This window comes from Amborella trichopoda, chromosome 6, assembly GCF_054954075.1.
Source record: "Amborella trichopoda isolate Santa Cruz 75 chromosome 6, AtrichopodaSantaCruz75HAP2 v2.0, whole genome shotgun sequence".
Taxonomy (NCBI): Eukaryota; Viridiplantae; Streptophyta; class Magnoliopsida; order Amborellales; family Amborellaceae; genus Amborella; species Amborella trichopoda.
In genome coordinates this window covers 48,809,187-48,827,603 of record NC_142341.1, presented here as the reverse complement: position 1 = coordinate 48,827,603, position 18,417 = coordinate 48,809,187, and the positions used below count along the sequence as shown (strand labels likewise).

General features: G+C 35.2%; 1 protein-coding gene across 1 annotated transcript; it reads left to right on the top strand.

The window, feature by feature from the left end:
* The first annotated feature begins 228 nt into the window (after window positions 1-228).
* Window positions 229-3,015, top strand: LOC18441894 (putative pentatricopeptide repeat-containing protein At1g77010, mitochondrial). The gene has a single exon (XM_006852119.2). It carries the CDS (start codon window positions 949-951, stop codon window positions 3,001-3,003), a length of 2,055 nt encoding a protein of 684 aa, XP_006852181.1. The 5' UTR covers window positions 229-948; the 3' UTR covers window positions 3,004-3,015.
* Window positions 3,016-18,417: the final 15,402 nt, after the last annotated feature.

Genomic DNA, 18,417 nt, shown 5'->3' with positions numbered 1-18,417 from the left:
TGGCAAGTGTATGCTAGAAAGCCAACAAGCAACAGATAGTGTAATGCTCGTCCGTTCGTTGGTTTGTTTTTTTACTTAGTACTATTGCGCTAATGCTCATCCGTTCGTTGGTTTGTTTTTTTACTTCGTACTATTGCGCTAATGCTAATACTTTTTTTTTCCTTGCATTCATTGGTTTATTTTTTTACCCAGTAGTTATTTTTACACTCTTGACAAACGAGTAGGTGTAACTGTTGAGTTCTATGGTGGTGAACTCGACATGGTAGACGTGCCCAATTGGGTGAGGCACGCTCGCAGTGCGGACATATATACCACATTTGGAACATAAGTAACACATGCTTTCTCCGCCTTAGTAAATTGAGAATAGGGGTCACGCAAGAAAGCTACAGGGCAATTGGTTTGCTTACGGATTACTGAAATCAAAGGCAAATAAAATTGGAATTTATTTTGCAATATAGGTGATATTTTTTAATTATTATCCTAGTTTTTCTTTACTTTTAAAATGTCATCCAACTGAATGGACCAGCAATTATAGTAGACTAGAACAAAGTCCTCACCGATTTGGTGGCCGCTCCAATGCTCTGATAACATTAGTTCAGGCCTCCTCACAGAGAAGAAGAAGAAGAGTGAGGAAACGCCCATTCAGTGCTGGAAATTGGTGGAGGTTCTCTGCGTAAGAAGGCCTGCTCATATGGAGGTAAGGGACCTTCTTTTGAAAGTCATGGAGGAAGGAGACTTGATGTCACCAGGAGGAACTCACAAGAGCCATGGTTTTTCTCATAATGTACTTTAACAAGTCATTGAAATCTGATGCTACTTATTTCTCAAAAAATTATGATGCTGCTTTGTCTTTCAAGAACATCCACAAAGAACTCTTTAGGCCTCAAAGCTCAATATGAATTGGGGTCTGTTTGATCTTTCGAATAAGTGTGCTGCTCCATACTCGACATGTTCGTTGATATCATCACGGCTGCTCGTATACTGCGGTCCTGTGCCACCTATGAATCACTCTGTCATGGAATGAGGCTGCACCTTTACCTCATTAAAAGTGGACAAGACACAGGCTTGTTCATTCACAATTGCCTCCTGCAAATGTATGTAAAATGTGGTAGCACGGGTGATGCTCACCAGTTCTTTCATCAGATGCCTCAAAGAAACACTTTCTCTTTTAACACATTGATTGAAGGCTACATAAAATCAAGTGACCTCAATTCTGCCATCCAAATATTCAACACAATGCCAATGAGGAACACTTTTACATGGAACTCCATTATTCATAGCCTCACAAAATGTGGGAGAGTTGCGGAAGGACGAGTACTTTACCAATCGATGCCTGAACGAGATCCATCTTCTTTGAATGCATTGATGAATGGGTTTTTATGCCATGGCCATCCAAAAGAAGCTCTAGATGTCTTCCAAGAGTCTCAGTCTATGACTGGCATGAGAAGTGACCCATTTGTATTGGCAACCATTCTCACTATTTGTTCTGAATTATTGGCTCTTTATCTCGGCAAGCAAGTTCACTCCCAAATCATAGCTGGTGGGCTCGTATTCGACTCTGTTTTGTCTAGCTCACTTGTTAACATGTACTCCAAGTGTAGAGAGATGGATGGTGCTTGTAGAGCTTTTGAAGCCATGATTGAACCAGATGAGTATGCGTTGACCGCCCTGATTTCAGGATATGCAAACTGTGGAAAATTAGATGAATCACGTCTATTGTTTGTCAGAGTGAGAAAACCCAGTTCTGTCATGTGGAATTCAATTATTGCCGGATGTGTTCGGAACAATAGGGAGAGAGAAGCTTTGCAGCTTTTCATAGATATGAAAAGAGAGGGGATGAAGCCTGAGGCTGCAACTTTCACCAGCTCATTGAGTGCATGTGCTTCCATGGGTGATCATAAACTTGGCCAAGAACTCCATGCCCATGCCTATAAAATGGGACTGGCCCATGACATTATAGTATCGAGCTCACTTGTCGATATGTACGCCAAGTCTGGACTGTCACAAAATGCATGCGTCCTCTTTAGCGAGCTTGATAAACCAGATACTGTGCTTCTCAATTCTATGATCACTGCTTACTCCAATTGTGGAAGAGTAGACATGGCCCTGCAAATTTTCAAAACCATGCCTAAAAGGAGCTTAATCTCTTGGAATGCTATGGTTGTTGGTTATAGCCAAAATGGTTATGCCATTGAAGCTTTAGAACTGTTCCACAAAATGCAAATTCTAGACTTGAGGATGGATGAAATCACTCTTGCAAGCGCATCGAGCTCTTGTGCCAAAGTCTGTTCTATATCTCTTGGCGAGCAAATACATGCTCGTGCCGTTGTAGTTGGTTTGGATCGAGATGCAATAATTGGGAGCTCTCTAATTGATCTTTACTGTAAATGTGGTGACATTGAGGATGCTCGCTGCCTGTTCGAGGGGCTACCCACATTCGATGAGGTCCCGTGGAATGCCATGATAACGGGTTATGCACATCACGGCTATGTATCTCAAGTTTTGCAATTGTTTTATGAGATGAGAAATATGGGAGTTAAGCCAAATGGGGTCACTTTTATTGGGGTGTTATCCAGTTGCAGCCATGGTGGGTTGGTAGATGAAGGAAGAAGATGGTATGATGTGATGAGATATGGTTATGGTATCGAGCCCGTAGCCGAGCATTACGCGTGCATGGTCGATATGTATGCTCGTGCCGGCTTATTGAAGGAGGCTGAAGATTTTATAGATGGGATGCCATTTGAGGCTGATGAGTTCATGTGGTCATCAGTTCTAAATGCTTGTAAGAACCATGGAGATGAGGCCCTTGCAAAGAAGGCTACAGAGAGGCTTTTGAGGATTAATCCTGGAAATTCAGGGGCATATGTTCAGCTCTCTGGTATGTATGCGGCTTGTGGGGAATGGGATAAAGCTGTAGAGGTAAGACGGATGATGCATGATAGCGGGATCAGAAAGAGCCCTGGTTTGAGTTGGATTAATAGTTTGAAGGAGATGAGTGTGTGATTCCTTCAGGGAGATCTCTCTCTCTCTCTCTCTCTCTCTCTCTCTCTTTTTCTTGCTCGTTCTTGTGTTATTAGGATCAAACCGGTTGCTGAACTAGTAAGGGGTTTGATATAGTCCAAATCAATCTGATCAAATCGGCTGGATCATTTTTAAAAATGTAAAGAAAAATAAGAATAATAGTTTAAAAATATGAAACATATTTTAAAAAAGTTGTTCAACTTGTTTGAGCTGTCAAAACCAACCAATCGAGCGGGTTAAACTGGTTAAAAAGTGATTTTGAGTTGTTTTATGCGAAACTAATTTTTACTTAAGATCGAACTCAATACACCAGTTGGTAATCCGAACAATGAAATATGCTAGTGATAACTATGGTAAATTGTTCACTAGGAAGAGGCTAATACCTGCAATCTGGGTTAAGGGCATTGGAATACCATCTATTGGGTCCCGAAATATCTTCAAGGAACCATAAATTGTATCGTACGTAACCATGCATTTGAAGGATAAAACAATGCCAATTGGTTATTGTGTTTTAAAGAAACACCCACATCTACTAGAGAATAGATCTTCACTTATGGTGGAGGTGTAGGTGCATGGAGACCCAAGAAACAAATGCAAATCTATATCTTCGGGCCCATGATGGAATGACGGACAACTACCTGATTTGAAATCTGACATATAAAACTGTTTGTGACTTCTTTATACCAAAAATGATTTCTTGGTATTCTTTTACTTAGCAATATAGACTACTCTACAAGCGATAGACAATTGTATGGATCAAATGCGTCTTGGGACCATGATGTAGATTATTTGACTACTTTGTAGTTAGCAGGACGGCGAAATATTTATACCCTCCACTTTCCTTTAGTTATTGATTTTTCTTAGAAAAATACCATTCTCTCTCGTGCACACACAAAGAACATTGCCAAATTCATGGCAAATCGAACTTCTTTCAATCCAATTCAGCAAAGATTAGAACCAAATCGATGCCAGTGCTCGTGACTATTGATTTAAAGGCAAATTACTGAGAACTGTTGTGGATTTAGATGAGCGTGCAACTCAAATTCAAAATATATCTCATCGACTTGGATATATCTTGGGAGTATGATCATCTGAACTTGATTGCATATTAGATGTTTTATCAGACTCGGGTTACTTTGACAAGAGGGAGACCATCTTGAACCTCTTAAGTCCAAAATGACATTGATGCGGAAAGGTGCCACATTTTTTTTATCTTTAGAGAATGCTCGTTTGATCCTTATTGTATCTTGGTTCTTTTACCAAAGGTGTTTTACATAGAAAAAACAACAAAGGCCATCTTGTATATAGGTATTGCATCGGTTCTGGTACAACCCCAATTCTGGATTGCCTCGGTTCTGGTTTAACCCCCCAGTTTTGATAGAGAATGGTATTGCCATGAATCTGGTACAACCCTAGTTTTGGTACAACATCTATCCTGGTTCTTGTGGTCTTAGTATATACAACGTCACTTCAATACAAACCCGGATTTGTATAAGGCTGGTTGGGTATAGCCCCGGTTTAATACAAGTGCAGTTCGATACAACCCTGATTAAGTTCAAATCTAGTGTAAGAATCAGTTATTTAAAAAATGCTAAGTCGGCAAGGAATCACCCGGTTCGACTCAAGAATCTGTTACCCCGTGCCGAATCTTTCAATAAATAGAAAATTGTCCAGGTCTAGGAGAGAATCAAATATTTTCTATAGTAAAATGGCGTTTTACTACAGTAAAGAGACCATTTTGCAACAGTAAAATACCAATTTACCAACTTACATCGGTTTTTGGTCGGTTCATTGTTTTTACACGTATTTTTTTTCGATTCACTATTTTTTCCGTACAATAAAACAACAATATGGATCTGCCAATTCACCAATCCAGAATGATTTTTGCAAGGCCCAGCTCAAGTCACATATCTATCTTTTAAATCACTGATAAAAACAGATCCGATCCAAGTACAGCCCGAGTAAAAGAAAAATTAACCACGATTTTAGGCAAAACTCAGCCTATTCTGTAAAGCCGATGCTTGCCAACGTCTAATGAAAAAACTTTTGGAAAGTTTGCATGCAGAAGAAGAGAAGAATATTATCCTCACAAATATTTTTAAATATATTTATTGCTCTCTATCTCTCTCTAGAACTAAAAACCACTCTTAAAGTGCTCTCTCTCTCTCAACTGGAAGAATCAAATACCAATCTCAAAGCTAGACGGATCTCTCTCTCAAGCAACTATAAAAATCTAATACCACTCTTAAAGTTCTCTCTCTCATAAAAATCAAATACCACTATTAAAGCTCTCTCTCTCTCATACTTTTGAATACATGCTTTAGAAAGTGGTATGCAATGCATAATTTTATTGCTTCTGTTTCTTTATCCACAACTAAGTGGACGATCCTCTCTCTTTCTCTAACCCGGGTTCGTAGACTAATCAATTACAATCGGCCATGTGTTCTTCCCAAGAGAAAAAAAAAAATAAGGCCGCAAAAATAGACTTAGGGTTTTAAAAAGGGTGTGGTATCTATAAGGTTGCAACTTTAAATAATCCAAATAAGGCCCACCTCCAAATTTTATTATAACATGTAATTTTGGTTCGAATTTTTTTAAGATTATCTCAGTATAAAATTTTAAACTCCAAAAATGGTTAAAATCAATTGATTTATAAACATATGAATATCTTGAAAATGGACGATATGTTGCAAGATACACTATTTCAAGAATTCAAATTTTTATTTTTTTTCATATTCATACAACTCGTTGTCGAGATGATCAATTAGAGGATTTTTCAACATTAAAACAACATCTCCCAATGGATTTTTGAGGTGCATATGTATTTCTATACTTTAAGGTTACAACCTTATATAAACTTTTTCCTTCAAAATATCGCCGATTTAGATCTGAATTGGAATTAGTGCATCATAGTTAAACGAACTTTATTAAAGTATACTTAATTTTTGAGAAATTATCGCTAATATACCGATATTTTTAAAAAATTAGAAAAAAAAAAAAAACCCCAACTTCTCAAAACCTCGCCCACACCCTTTTTTTCTATTTTCGCGTAATTTTGGACAAAACTACCTCTTACGGTAGTCTTTGTACCGTAATAAGAATTACGGTATTAAAAACACTGTAATGTTTAATTTACGGTACTATGAGTACTGTGTTGTTCTTACAATATATTACGGTACTACTAGTACCGTAATTCTTCAAAAGCTTTTATGGTACTACGGGTACCATAATAAGGGTAGGGTATTTTACTTAAGAAATTACGGTACTCCTAGTACCGTAATCGTTTCCCGCTTTTTTTTTTCTTGAATTTTTCATAAAACCCTATTTTGACGAATTGTTAATCACTTTCACACTTTTTTTTATCTCTATCATCCATTCTCTCATCTATTTTCTATCATATCATCACTATTTATCAATCTTTGAAGGAGGTCCATAAGTAGATCAAATTTACAGACCAACTGATTTTTAGGTATGTCATCCAAATATCATGTTATTTTGAGCATAAAACAATTATTATGTTGCATAAATAAGTTTGAGATTTATTTATATTGTTTGCATAAATAAATTTTAGCTTTATTTAATGGTTGGCCATCAAAATAATGTTTTCCAATTCTATTTTTATATTATGACAATTGTAGCTTGGCCATCAAAAAAATACTTGATGTAGTTTGGATGCCCATTGTAATTTTTTTTTATATTATGAAAATTGTATTGTAATCTAATGTCCTTCATGCAACCTCCTCACTTTATGTAAGTATTTTGAATTTCTTGTAAGTATTTTTTTTATGTTTCCATCTGAAATTTCTATGCAGTGATTCAACTTGTACACATCAATAATTGGTGAAAACAAAGTGAAAATTGTTTTACACTTTGGTGGATTTTTCAGAAGGAAACCTAATGGAAGTATTTTTTATGACAGTGGAGACGTAAAGGTTAAATTTTTTAAGGCGATCCCGTCATTTGAACAAGTCAAGGAGATCAACCCCGACAACAAGAACTGGAACGGATTATTTGACTTGATCAAGTTGTCCCATGGGTCAACCTTCAACGAAGTAGGGTTACGACCTAGCTATAGAGCAGGCTTGTGAACTAGGGACCCCACTTGTCAAAAGTATCAAATTATGTCTCAAGTACCATGATTAATAAGTATATTGACCCAAAGTTATCAAGTAATATGATATGTATTGATGATGATGACGACATTGCCAATATGATGGAAGGGGCTTCTCCCATTGCTATGTACGTCTCAAACAGACCTATTGACTCTGACTATACTGAATATCAACCACCAACAATGCCCGATATTGGTCCGTCTGACTGCACTGAATATCGACCACCAACAATACCCGATAATGATCCATCAAGATTGGTCATGTAAGAAGTTTGTAATGGAAATCATAAATTTTCTTATTAGTCAAGTTTTTGTTATGAGTTAAGATAATTCAAACTTGTCTTTTTTTTTTTTCTACATCACATCCGGACCAGAGCAAGTAGGTCACAGTGAATGTGCTACTGGTATAAGCATACAAGATGAGCATGAATCAAAAATCGAGCGGCATATGGACGACATTGATCTGATAGAAAGCCCCCTGAGGATTAACAGTTATGAAGTTGTACTTCAAGATGGTCAGGATTTTGATGACGTACAAGCATGTTGTAATCATCTTATTGATTATGCCATATCACAAAACTTCAATTTGAAGTTCAGAAAAAGTGATGGGAGACGTATATGTCCAAAGTGTGATGCAGATGGTTGTTCATGGCAAGTGCGTTGTTGGAGGATTAATACAACAAACTTGATCAGGTTGAAAGAATTGATAAACACGCTCTCATGTGCTGGAAAAATAGGTAGGATTCATCGGCCACTTGCTCGAAGCGACTGGGTGGTAAGCAAGTTCAAAGATCGATTGAGTGATATGCCCAATCATACACCTAGGGATGTGGTTAATGACATACAGCGTGATCACGGTGTCATGTTATCGTACCAACAAGCATAGCGGGGCAAAGAGGTTGCACAACAGATAAATGAGGATTCCTATGTGAAGTCATACAATGATCTTGCCAAATATCTTCATAAGATTCGAGTCACTAACTCTAGAACCTTAACCATCATTCAAACATATGATCATGATAGGCTTGAGCGTGTATTTATAAGCAATCGTCCATGTTTGTATGGATTTATGTTTGGTTGTAGGCCACTAATAGGACTAGATGAGACATGTTTGAAGGGAAGATACAAATGGATATTATTGGCTGCAGTTGGGGTAGATGCGAATGAAAATATAGCATATGCAGTGGTTAAGAGTGAAAATACACTAAGTTGGACTTGATTCCTAGAGCTTCTGAATGAGCAGTTTTGCGAGAGGCCATATTTGCCAGCATTGATTGTCTCAAATCGTCAGAAAGGGTTGCAAGCCGCAATTGAAACAGTATTTCTAACTAGTGAACAAGGCTATTGTATGAAACACCTTACCGATAACTTCAAAAAGGCCTATAAAAATTCAGCGCTCAAAAAGCTTTATTGGAAAGTTGCACATATATTGTATTTATCAGACTTCGATGAGTACATGACAAAGATTAAGAGTGCAATTGCTGAGGCCTATGATTAGATCACGTTACAACATCCGAAATATTGAGCAAACTCACATTTTAAGCGGTGTAGATACAATCATCTGACATTGAGCATTTCTGAATCATTTATCCAGTAGATATTACAGGCTCGACAGAAGCCCCTAATTAAACTCCTTGAATGCCTAAGCGTTAACCTCATGGGATAATTTTTAAAGAGGATGGTCATGTCCCTAGAATGGAGCGACGTGTTTACACCAAAGGCCTAAAAGGTAATAGACCTGAGGAGGGATAAATCCAGATTCCTTTATATAGTCACATGGGCTCATGATGGTATGTATGAGATCAATGCAGATAATATTTATGCTGTTAAACTGACGACTCATACATGCAGTTGTAGGGTGTGACAGGTTAGTGGGTTGTCGTGCAGTCATGCAATCGCCGCTATAGATCATAGGCATGAAGATGTTACAAATTATTGAAGCGTTTATTTCACAGTTCAAATTTACCATAGGGCATATTCCCTTCCCTTCAACCCAATGCCTGATGTACTAGAGTTGCTAGAGATTATCTTTATAACTGTAATGCCACCAGCTGCAAGGCGAACTGCAAGTCGGCCAAAGACATAATATAAAGAGATTATGCCTCTTAAGTGTAGTCGATGCGGGATTGTAGGCCATAACCGAAAGACATGTAAATCGAGTATATAAAATGATGTAAATAAGCCATTAGTTCCAATTGATCTTTTTTTGATATGTCATTTTGTAAAGAGGCTAGTGCTTACTGAGAAGTTTTCAAGCTATCCAATTTTAATCTAAATGGTCTCATTCTATTTAAATAATTAATGGTCTTACGTTGATTGTTTAGTATTTCAGCCATTACAAACCACACCCTTACTTGATTCATCTTAATTTATGGAAGTCTAACAACAAGAAAAAGAACTGGTAATGGTCCAATTGTTGCCCAATGGTGATGTGGAAGAAGCAATACTTGGTGATCTTAGTTTGCATTTCTTATAGCCAATATTATTAAAAAAAAATAACTATTACGGTACTCTTAGTACCGTAATGCCCTTTGTGACCATTACGGTCATACAAAGACCGTAATGGTCCATAGCTTACTGGAAATTCTAGTAAACTATGGACCATTAGGGTATGTGTATGACCGTAATAATCACAAAGGGGATTACGGTACAAAGAGTATACTCTTAGCACCGTAATCCCTTGAACAGGTATTATGGTATTAAAAAGACCGTAATAATATTCTTCTTGTTTTTTAATAAATTGTCTATAAGAAATGCAAGCGAACATCACCAACAGTATTGCTTCTTCCACATCACCATTGGACAACATTTGTCCTCTCCTCTAGTCTTAGTTACTCACCTTTTGCCCATCTATTTTATGAAGATATGCTGGTTGTAAGTTATAAGTAACTTTTCTCATAGCTTCTGCCCATCTAGTTTACTCAACTTCTACCCCTCTAGTCTTAGTTACAAAATGTGAATTGTAGGTTCTAAGTAACTTTTTTAATAGCTTCAAAATGTGATGTACCTAATCAATATTTACACCTTGAGTTGTATTTATACTTATAGACCATTTGTACCCTGAGTTGTACCCTTTAAGACCAATGGACCTTGAAATTGATATACACATATCAATTGACATACAAAGCAATTAACATACAAATAAAACTTTTTATACAAACCTTCTCATATAAAATAGTATAGGCACTAATGACCTCTTTACATAGATTATGCACTATTGGCTTCATTAAAACAAATAAAACCATACATCCAGTCACGTACACATCATGACCGTTTTCGTCGTATTGGCAGCTTCTCGGTCCACAATGGTAATTGCAACTCTGTATTAGAGCCGCTCTACTGTTGTGAGCTGCTCTCCTCCCGTCTTACAACACAATGACGCAAGTGCCATATGACTCCTCTGGTTGAATCAATGTGGGGATGAGTTGTGTATTACTTGGCCCCTCATTTGGTCGAGAAGGATGTCATACTGGTACGTTGTCATCCATCTCATCTTCTAGCTCAAAATACTTCTTCTCCTGCAACTTTTGGATCATATATTTTAAGTATATGAAATGCTTCCTCAGCTAGGTCCCAATTTCTTGAATTGCAACCTTAACGTAGAAGTTTAATTGTATGGCTGGTGTCCCTAGGCTGCTTCAAGTCATATCAAATATGAAATTAGATTATTGAGACTTCTAAATTGCATTAAGTTATATGAAATATGAAAATAAATTATTGTCATTCTATCTTCATCGTTATAACCTCGAGGTGCATATTTGGCGTGACGTTTTCTAAATGGATTATAGATCAGGGGCCTAGTCCTTAGTTTGTACCACTCGATGTATTCTTGTGTCGGCTTCCCATTGTACATATCTTCATCTGCCTGACAAAAATAATCTAAGCAGTTTGTCCACATATCGATTTCATCTCTAAACTCATCTCCCCAGTTGTCATACTTCTTCTCCCTTCTCTTCCTCCTCTCCCACTGCAAGGGATCTGCTGGTATCCCTTGGTGACGTCCAAATTGCTGGAGCACACGATCCAGCATATACCCCTTACAGATGTGTCTACATATAAGGTATGTGCGACACAAAGCAGTCTCATGGACACGAAGCCCATAATCTCTATCATCTACACTTTCCTCTCCTATGTCAGGATAATCGTAGTATGGAGTCAATATGACCTATGATGTAAATAAACAAATTTAATTATAAACTTCACAAATTATAACAAATTGTCGTATGGGGTCCATATAACATAACAAATTTATCTACACTAACATCACAAATTTATCTATACTAACATCACTTAAAATTAAATAAATTACAAATAAACAAAACAAATTATAACTATACTATACTAATATCATTTATCTGCACATTATCAAGCTCTTATTGCCCTACCAGACTGAAGTTGTGAGTGTTATTCTATTCTCTATGAGGGTCCACCTGAGGGATCTAGGTTGCCCTGCCCTTATTTCTTTTGGAATTGGGCGCAACAATTTGAAATGCTCGTACGCCCAACGCTGAAATACATCTATAAAAAAATAAGAATCATAGCAGAAAATATCTATCGGACTTTGTAAAAAGTATCAAAACACTAATACACTATAATTACCATCAAAAGAGTGGTTGATCCATTTAAGTATTGATGATCAACATGAACAACCTTTGACAAGGCTCGAAACAAAAATGCTAACGCAGCTGTACCCCATGCATACTGACCAGCTACATCGATATCCTCAAAAGTTGTAGGAACTGTACCATCTATGAAATCCGTAAATATTGTGCACCCGACTAGATATAAGAGGTAAGCACAGGTGTATCGTAGAAGAGTAGTACAATTATAGCTCTGTGGTTTCTACCTACACGTGTTTCTCAACCATGTCAGTCGGATAAAGGAATGGCTAAGCTCAGGTGGCAGTTGTCCTATCATGCGGGCCATATGCTCATCGTAGTTCTCCACTCTCCTCACGGTTACAGCTATACTAGTTAACTTTAACCGAAAAATTTTCCATGTATCTTTAAGTGTAGGCATCATCTCTCCGAGGTCTACATTGAAATGCCTCATGTTCATCTCAGCGTGCCACCTATCGATGATTGTAGATAATGTGCCGCGGTCATGCCGATTCATCGATACTATAGTCAGAGGTTACAATTATGATCTCCTGATCAAATCAATTTGGTCATTGTTTGTCAACGGCCATGCAACATTTGCATTAGGCTTCTCATCAATCTTGAGGGTATTTTTCTGATGCTAAAATAGAATTTGTCATTTCAGATACTTAAAAAAAAAAAAAATGATTAACTAATATGATAGACAAAGAATATAATTTTAAATATTTCTACTTACATCTCCTTCCCATATCTTATGTGATATATGTTCTCTTTGTCTAATGAGCAATGAAGGAATCTCAAGATCTTCAGGGAAGGGTGCATCTTCTGCCATGATCATTGTTCAAAAAGTCATCATACATCAAAAACCTTTATAAATCAAAAAGAAAAAACTATTCATTAATAAACGTTTTCATAGTAAATGATACAATAGTATGATATTTAAATGTCCTAGCAAGTATTCCTTAAGTCCCTGATGAATTTGGTACCTATATTTAAAACCACTATATCTGAAACTTACACTTTATTCCAAACATGCATAAGCTAATTCTACTTATAAACATGTCTAACTTGGTGTACATTTATTCCAATTCTACTTAAAAAAGCCTAACTTGGTGTACAATGATATCACAAGCAAAAAGAAACAAATCATTCAAAAATGACCAGCAAGATGCATTATAGGTTAATGTCTACATCAATGACAACATAATGACATAACGGCATGTGATGCTAATTCTATTAAAAAAACATGCCTAACTTGGTGTACATTTGTGCCTATTCAACTTAAAAAATGCCTAACTTGGTGTCATTGACATATGCTAGCTTAAGTTGCACAAAATGCAAGGAAGGATTAGCCAATAAGGGAATGAACTTATTTTTCATCCAACGCCTATGATACCATCACACAAGCTTGAACAATATTTAGTTTCAAAACAAATATCAGAAGATGCCATCGCACAAGCTTGAACGCTATTTAGTTTCAAATCAAAGGTTATACTTTTCTTGATAATAAAGCCTAGGTTTGTGTTGAGAGCTGATTCTCCAAATATAATTAATATTAGAAATCCTACTACATTGAGATATAGACATTGATGCTTTTCACTCCTTACAAATATAAGTCGGCAAAGATTTCTGAACATTTCGAGAAAGATTCATATGATTGATTTTTATTTTTATTTTGTTTTATTGTCATTGACATATGCTAGCTTAGGTTACACAAAATGCAAGGATGGATTATAAGGTAATGAACTCATTTTTCATCCAAATTACAGGATATCATCACACAAGCTTGAACAATATTTACTTTCAAATTAAATATCAGAGATGCCATCACACAAGCTTGAACAATATTTAGTTTCAAACTCTTTGTCTTTGGATCGAGCACAGGTTTTTTGAGCGGCAGCCTTTTTGGTGAATATCAACCCATAAAATTTCATTTTTTGAACAAATTGAAATATGAATCTGATAACTACTTCGATTATCTATCAAACCCACCAAATTTCTTCAATAAACATTAGGGGGTGAAAAAATTATTGAAAGAATGGCAAAAATTATCAAAAACCTAAATACTACATCATTTTTATCCAAGAAGTTAATCACAGATATTGGAAATCACATATAATGGAACAAATCACAGATCAGTTGAATTTAAAAGAGAGAACAAAGATGTTGCAATTCTGCGTGCTCTGAAATTAATATTGTACTATTGGGGTTTATAAATCCAACAACAACTATATCGTACCTGAAATAATGAGGGAAAGATCGATGAAGATGGAGAACACCGTAACAACCTTTTAACGGCAAAATAAAGCCCATAATCTAGGGTTGTTTTGGATGAAGACCATAATCTTGGGTTCTTTTGGGTTAGGGTTTCTATGGCTGAAAAATGGAAGTATTATAGTACTACGAGTATAGTAATGCATTTTAAAAGTTTCTATAAAGTATATTACGGTACTTGTAGTACCGTAAAAAGCTTTTGAAGAATTATGGTACTAGTAGTACCGTAATATATTGCAAGAACAATACGGTACTCATAGTACCGTAAATTAAAATTACGATATTTTTAATATTGTAATTCTTATTGCGGTACAAAGACTTCCGTAAAGGGTAGTTTCGTTCAAAATTTTGCAAAAATGGGGAAAAGGGTGTGGGTGAGGTTTTGGGAAATTGGGTTTTTTTTTTTTCCAATTTCCTAAAAATATGGGTATATTAGCGATAATTTCCCTTAATTTTTAGTAATTTATCAGGTTTACTCTTTTCATCTATTCTGTTTCATTTTCGGGTATTTATGAAATTATATTAAAAGATACAAGTAAAATATTAAATAGGTGATCTTTTATGTACATTTTGATAAAAAAATTTGTAGACAGTCGATTTTTTAAAAACTTTAAAATTGCCTTAGTCTCATTATTTTTATTTTAATTATTGTTCATATTTTTTATGTGGCTTTGTGAATCAAATGATTCAACTCGAAAATGTGGTATATTTGGATAGGGGTGGCAATGGGTCGGGTCTGAGCCGGTAGGACCCAAACCTAGACCTGAAAGAAATTATGGGACCCAAACCCAGCCGGACCTGGAACTGGAACCAAAAAAAGTTATGGCACCCAGACTACCACCCAATCCGAAGTGATCAAACCGGGACCCAAACCCAATTGGATCCGACTGAGCCCGAACCCAGACCTGACCCAAAAAATGAAAAATATATTTAAACATATTTAAATGTTATTTTAAATATATGTATTATGTAAATATTATAACTCCAAATATATAAATATATTTATTTAAATATTAATTAAATATTATTATTAAAATATTATATATTAAATATTCCAACCCCAATTAATTGAAAACAAAGCTATGATGAAATTAAATATTATTTATATAATAACACTATTCCGGCGGGTCTACCCAAACCCAAACCCGACTTGAATAGTGTTCCGGTCCAATATTTGAACTCGAACTCGACCCTGACCCCAACCTGTTGGGTCCAATTCTCAGACCCATACCTAGACCCAGGTCAGTTCTGAATGTCGGGTCTTTAGTACGATCCAGATCTAGATCCATTGCCACCCCTAGATTTGGATCGGGAATAGTGATTCCATGTCAACCATAACCAATGCAACATATATTCCAATTCAAAATATTCAACTTTTATGCAAGAATCCTATTTCCAGCATACACTTTTCGGAATCAAAATAAAGTCTCATGCACATGTATCATGCAACACACATTTCTAAGTCAAAAACCAAGCTCACGCCATTTGGATACCTGGAAATATATTGTCTGTGAAACATATTACTAGCATAATACATTATTGCGTCATACATTACTTGTAAATGGATTGTTACTGTTTGGTTAGTATTTAGATGCAACCTGGGAAATATATTGTTATTGTTTGGCTATGTCTGAAAGAAATATAGGAAATATATTACCAATATTTTACTAGCACATGCCTATAAACTATCACTTCTTTCTTTTTTGTCACAAAATTCCACCAAAATGCAGAATTATCATGTCCTTGTTTTTTGTCACAAAATTCGATTAAAATACTAGATTAAAATCATCATCACACCACTCCAAAAAGATTTCTAATAATAACATTACTACCATTCCAAAAAGATTTTCTAATAATAACTTGTTCCATTTTACAGTAATGATGACACTATTTCCTAATTATTTTAAGTGCCTTTGGCACTTATATGCAATCACATGTTTTCTAACATGACATTGGTTTCAACATGATAAGTCATTGGAACAATATGATTGGAATAACATGATTTTATTATAATAAGCCATATTTTTATTTATTTTATATAGAAGTCTTTCAAATGTCTCTCTATATACAAATAAACAATAAATTTATGATACTAAATTCAAAATCTGTAGGGTACGAGCTAAAAAATGGGAAGAAGTCTGATTAGTAAACTAGAAGGTTTTGTAATTGCAATATAAAATTATTATTATTTTTGTTTATATATGACACTGATGCCTTCAGATGAGGGGTCGAGAATAAAAAAGAAGAGATCACATTATGTTGTGTGAAATTTTTTATTATGATTGTGTTGTATAATTTATCATTGATTATTGCTTTTTATTTTTATTATTTTTGTTTTGATATGACACTGATGCCTTCAGATGAGTGACGAGCTGAAAAAAGGAGGGATCACTTTATGTTGTGTGAAATTCTTTATTATAATTGTGTTGTGTAATTTATCATTAATTACTGATTTTTTATTTTATTTTATTTGTCTTTATACGACAGCTGATGGCTTAAAAAATAGGACAAGTTTACTAATTTTTATTTCTATTATTTTTGTTTTTATATGGCAGCTGATGGCTTGGAACGAGCTTAAAAAAGAAGAGATCGCATAGTTATTTGAAGAGAAGGCTTAGAATATTTTTTTAATCAGTGATAGGGTAGGCAAAAACGTAATAGATTTTCCACCAGTCACGGATCGTAATGGATTTTCTGCTTTTTGGGAAAAAATATCGTGTAATTTCTTTTTATTTTCTTACGATTAAGTGTACCCAAATAGTAAAAATACATATTTTTTTATAATCTATTATGAAATAATAAAAATACCATATTTTTTTGTAATCTATTGTGACGTAATAAATTTTTAGATACCCAAACAGCCCCTAAATGTACAACTTACTAATGCGGCTACTGAATTCCTCTCTCCCATACAATAAATTGAATTGGTCCCGAGTCCTCAAACCCTACCCAAATATTCTCGAAACAAATTTGTTGCAACTCCCGAGCTCTAAAAACAGGTCGGCAGCAAGTAGAAGAACTCGTTTACACCCGTCTCCCGTAAATAAAAACAGTATATGACCCATTCATTTTTAATACAAAGATGTCAAAATCACTTTTACCCGTACAATTTGACAATGAAAGTGTGCCACACAATTCAATCAATGGGCCCATTCAATCATATAAATGTCATAGCTATTCAAATTCATATTTAATGATTAATAATGATTGTAGTAAAAATAAATAATTTTATTTTATAAAATAAAAAAATCACATATCAACGCTCCATTTTGCAGGGATATATCTACAATAAACGAGCAGCCTTGACGGCCCTTGAAAAAGTAGGCCATGGGCTACATACCCAAGGCCGAGCTAGGATCATTTGCTGCCCAAATAGGCCCAACCTAGCTCTTATTATTATTATTATTATTTATTTTTTTTATTTTTTTTGGCCCAGCCCAAACTCGATGCCAACTACTAAACTACCCAAAATAACTACCCTTAGTACTCAAATGAAGGGGATGAGTGAAGGCTGCATTTTGCGTAGTAACCCACATCGAAATAATAGACAAAAATACAATGAGTTAAACCACACTTTGTTGGGTGCGGTTTGTATAGAGCTGAGGCTCTAAACAATTGAAGTTAAACGCACTTTTAAATAGTATGGAGAAATATAGTTTCAATACTGAAAATCTTTTTGATAGCTTTAAAAAATATTTTCATCTTTAATTATAAAATTCTTTTTGATAGCCTTAATTATAAAATTTAAAACTTCAAAAATAGTGTAGATCGAGCAGATCTATAAAAACTTGAAAATATTGAAAATTGATTTTCCAAAAATCTTGAAAATTGACTTTCCAAAAATGCGTTCCAAGATGCACTATTTTCAAAACTTGAAATCTTTTTTTTTCCAGGGAAAAGTTTATATAGAGCAAAGGCTCTAAACAATCAAATTAAAGCCTACCTAAAAATTATCACTAAAAAAGGCTGTTTTGATGTCCAAATACCCTCAAACTGGTCATCTCGATATCAAGATGCATAGACGTGAGAAAAAAAATGGATTTCAAGTTTTGGAAATAGTGCATTTTGTAACTCATTTTTGGACTTTCAATTTCCAAAATTTTTATGTTTTCATAGATATGTTGATCTACACTAAAATATATTTTAAAGGTATCACAAAGATTTTCTGTATTGAAACCGTATTTCTCAATACTATTTACAGATAAACTCTAATTTGATTGTTTAGAGCCTAAGCTCAATACAAAATTTGAGGGATATTTGCATCAAAACAACCTCTTCCATTCAAATTTTTGAGGTAGGCTCTGTTTTGATTGTTAAAGCCTCGGCCCTATATAAACTTTTTCCCACTTCGTTAAGGCAGCAGTTGGATTGGCTTTTGCAGGGAGTTTGTGCGAGAGGGACGATTTAGAGAGA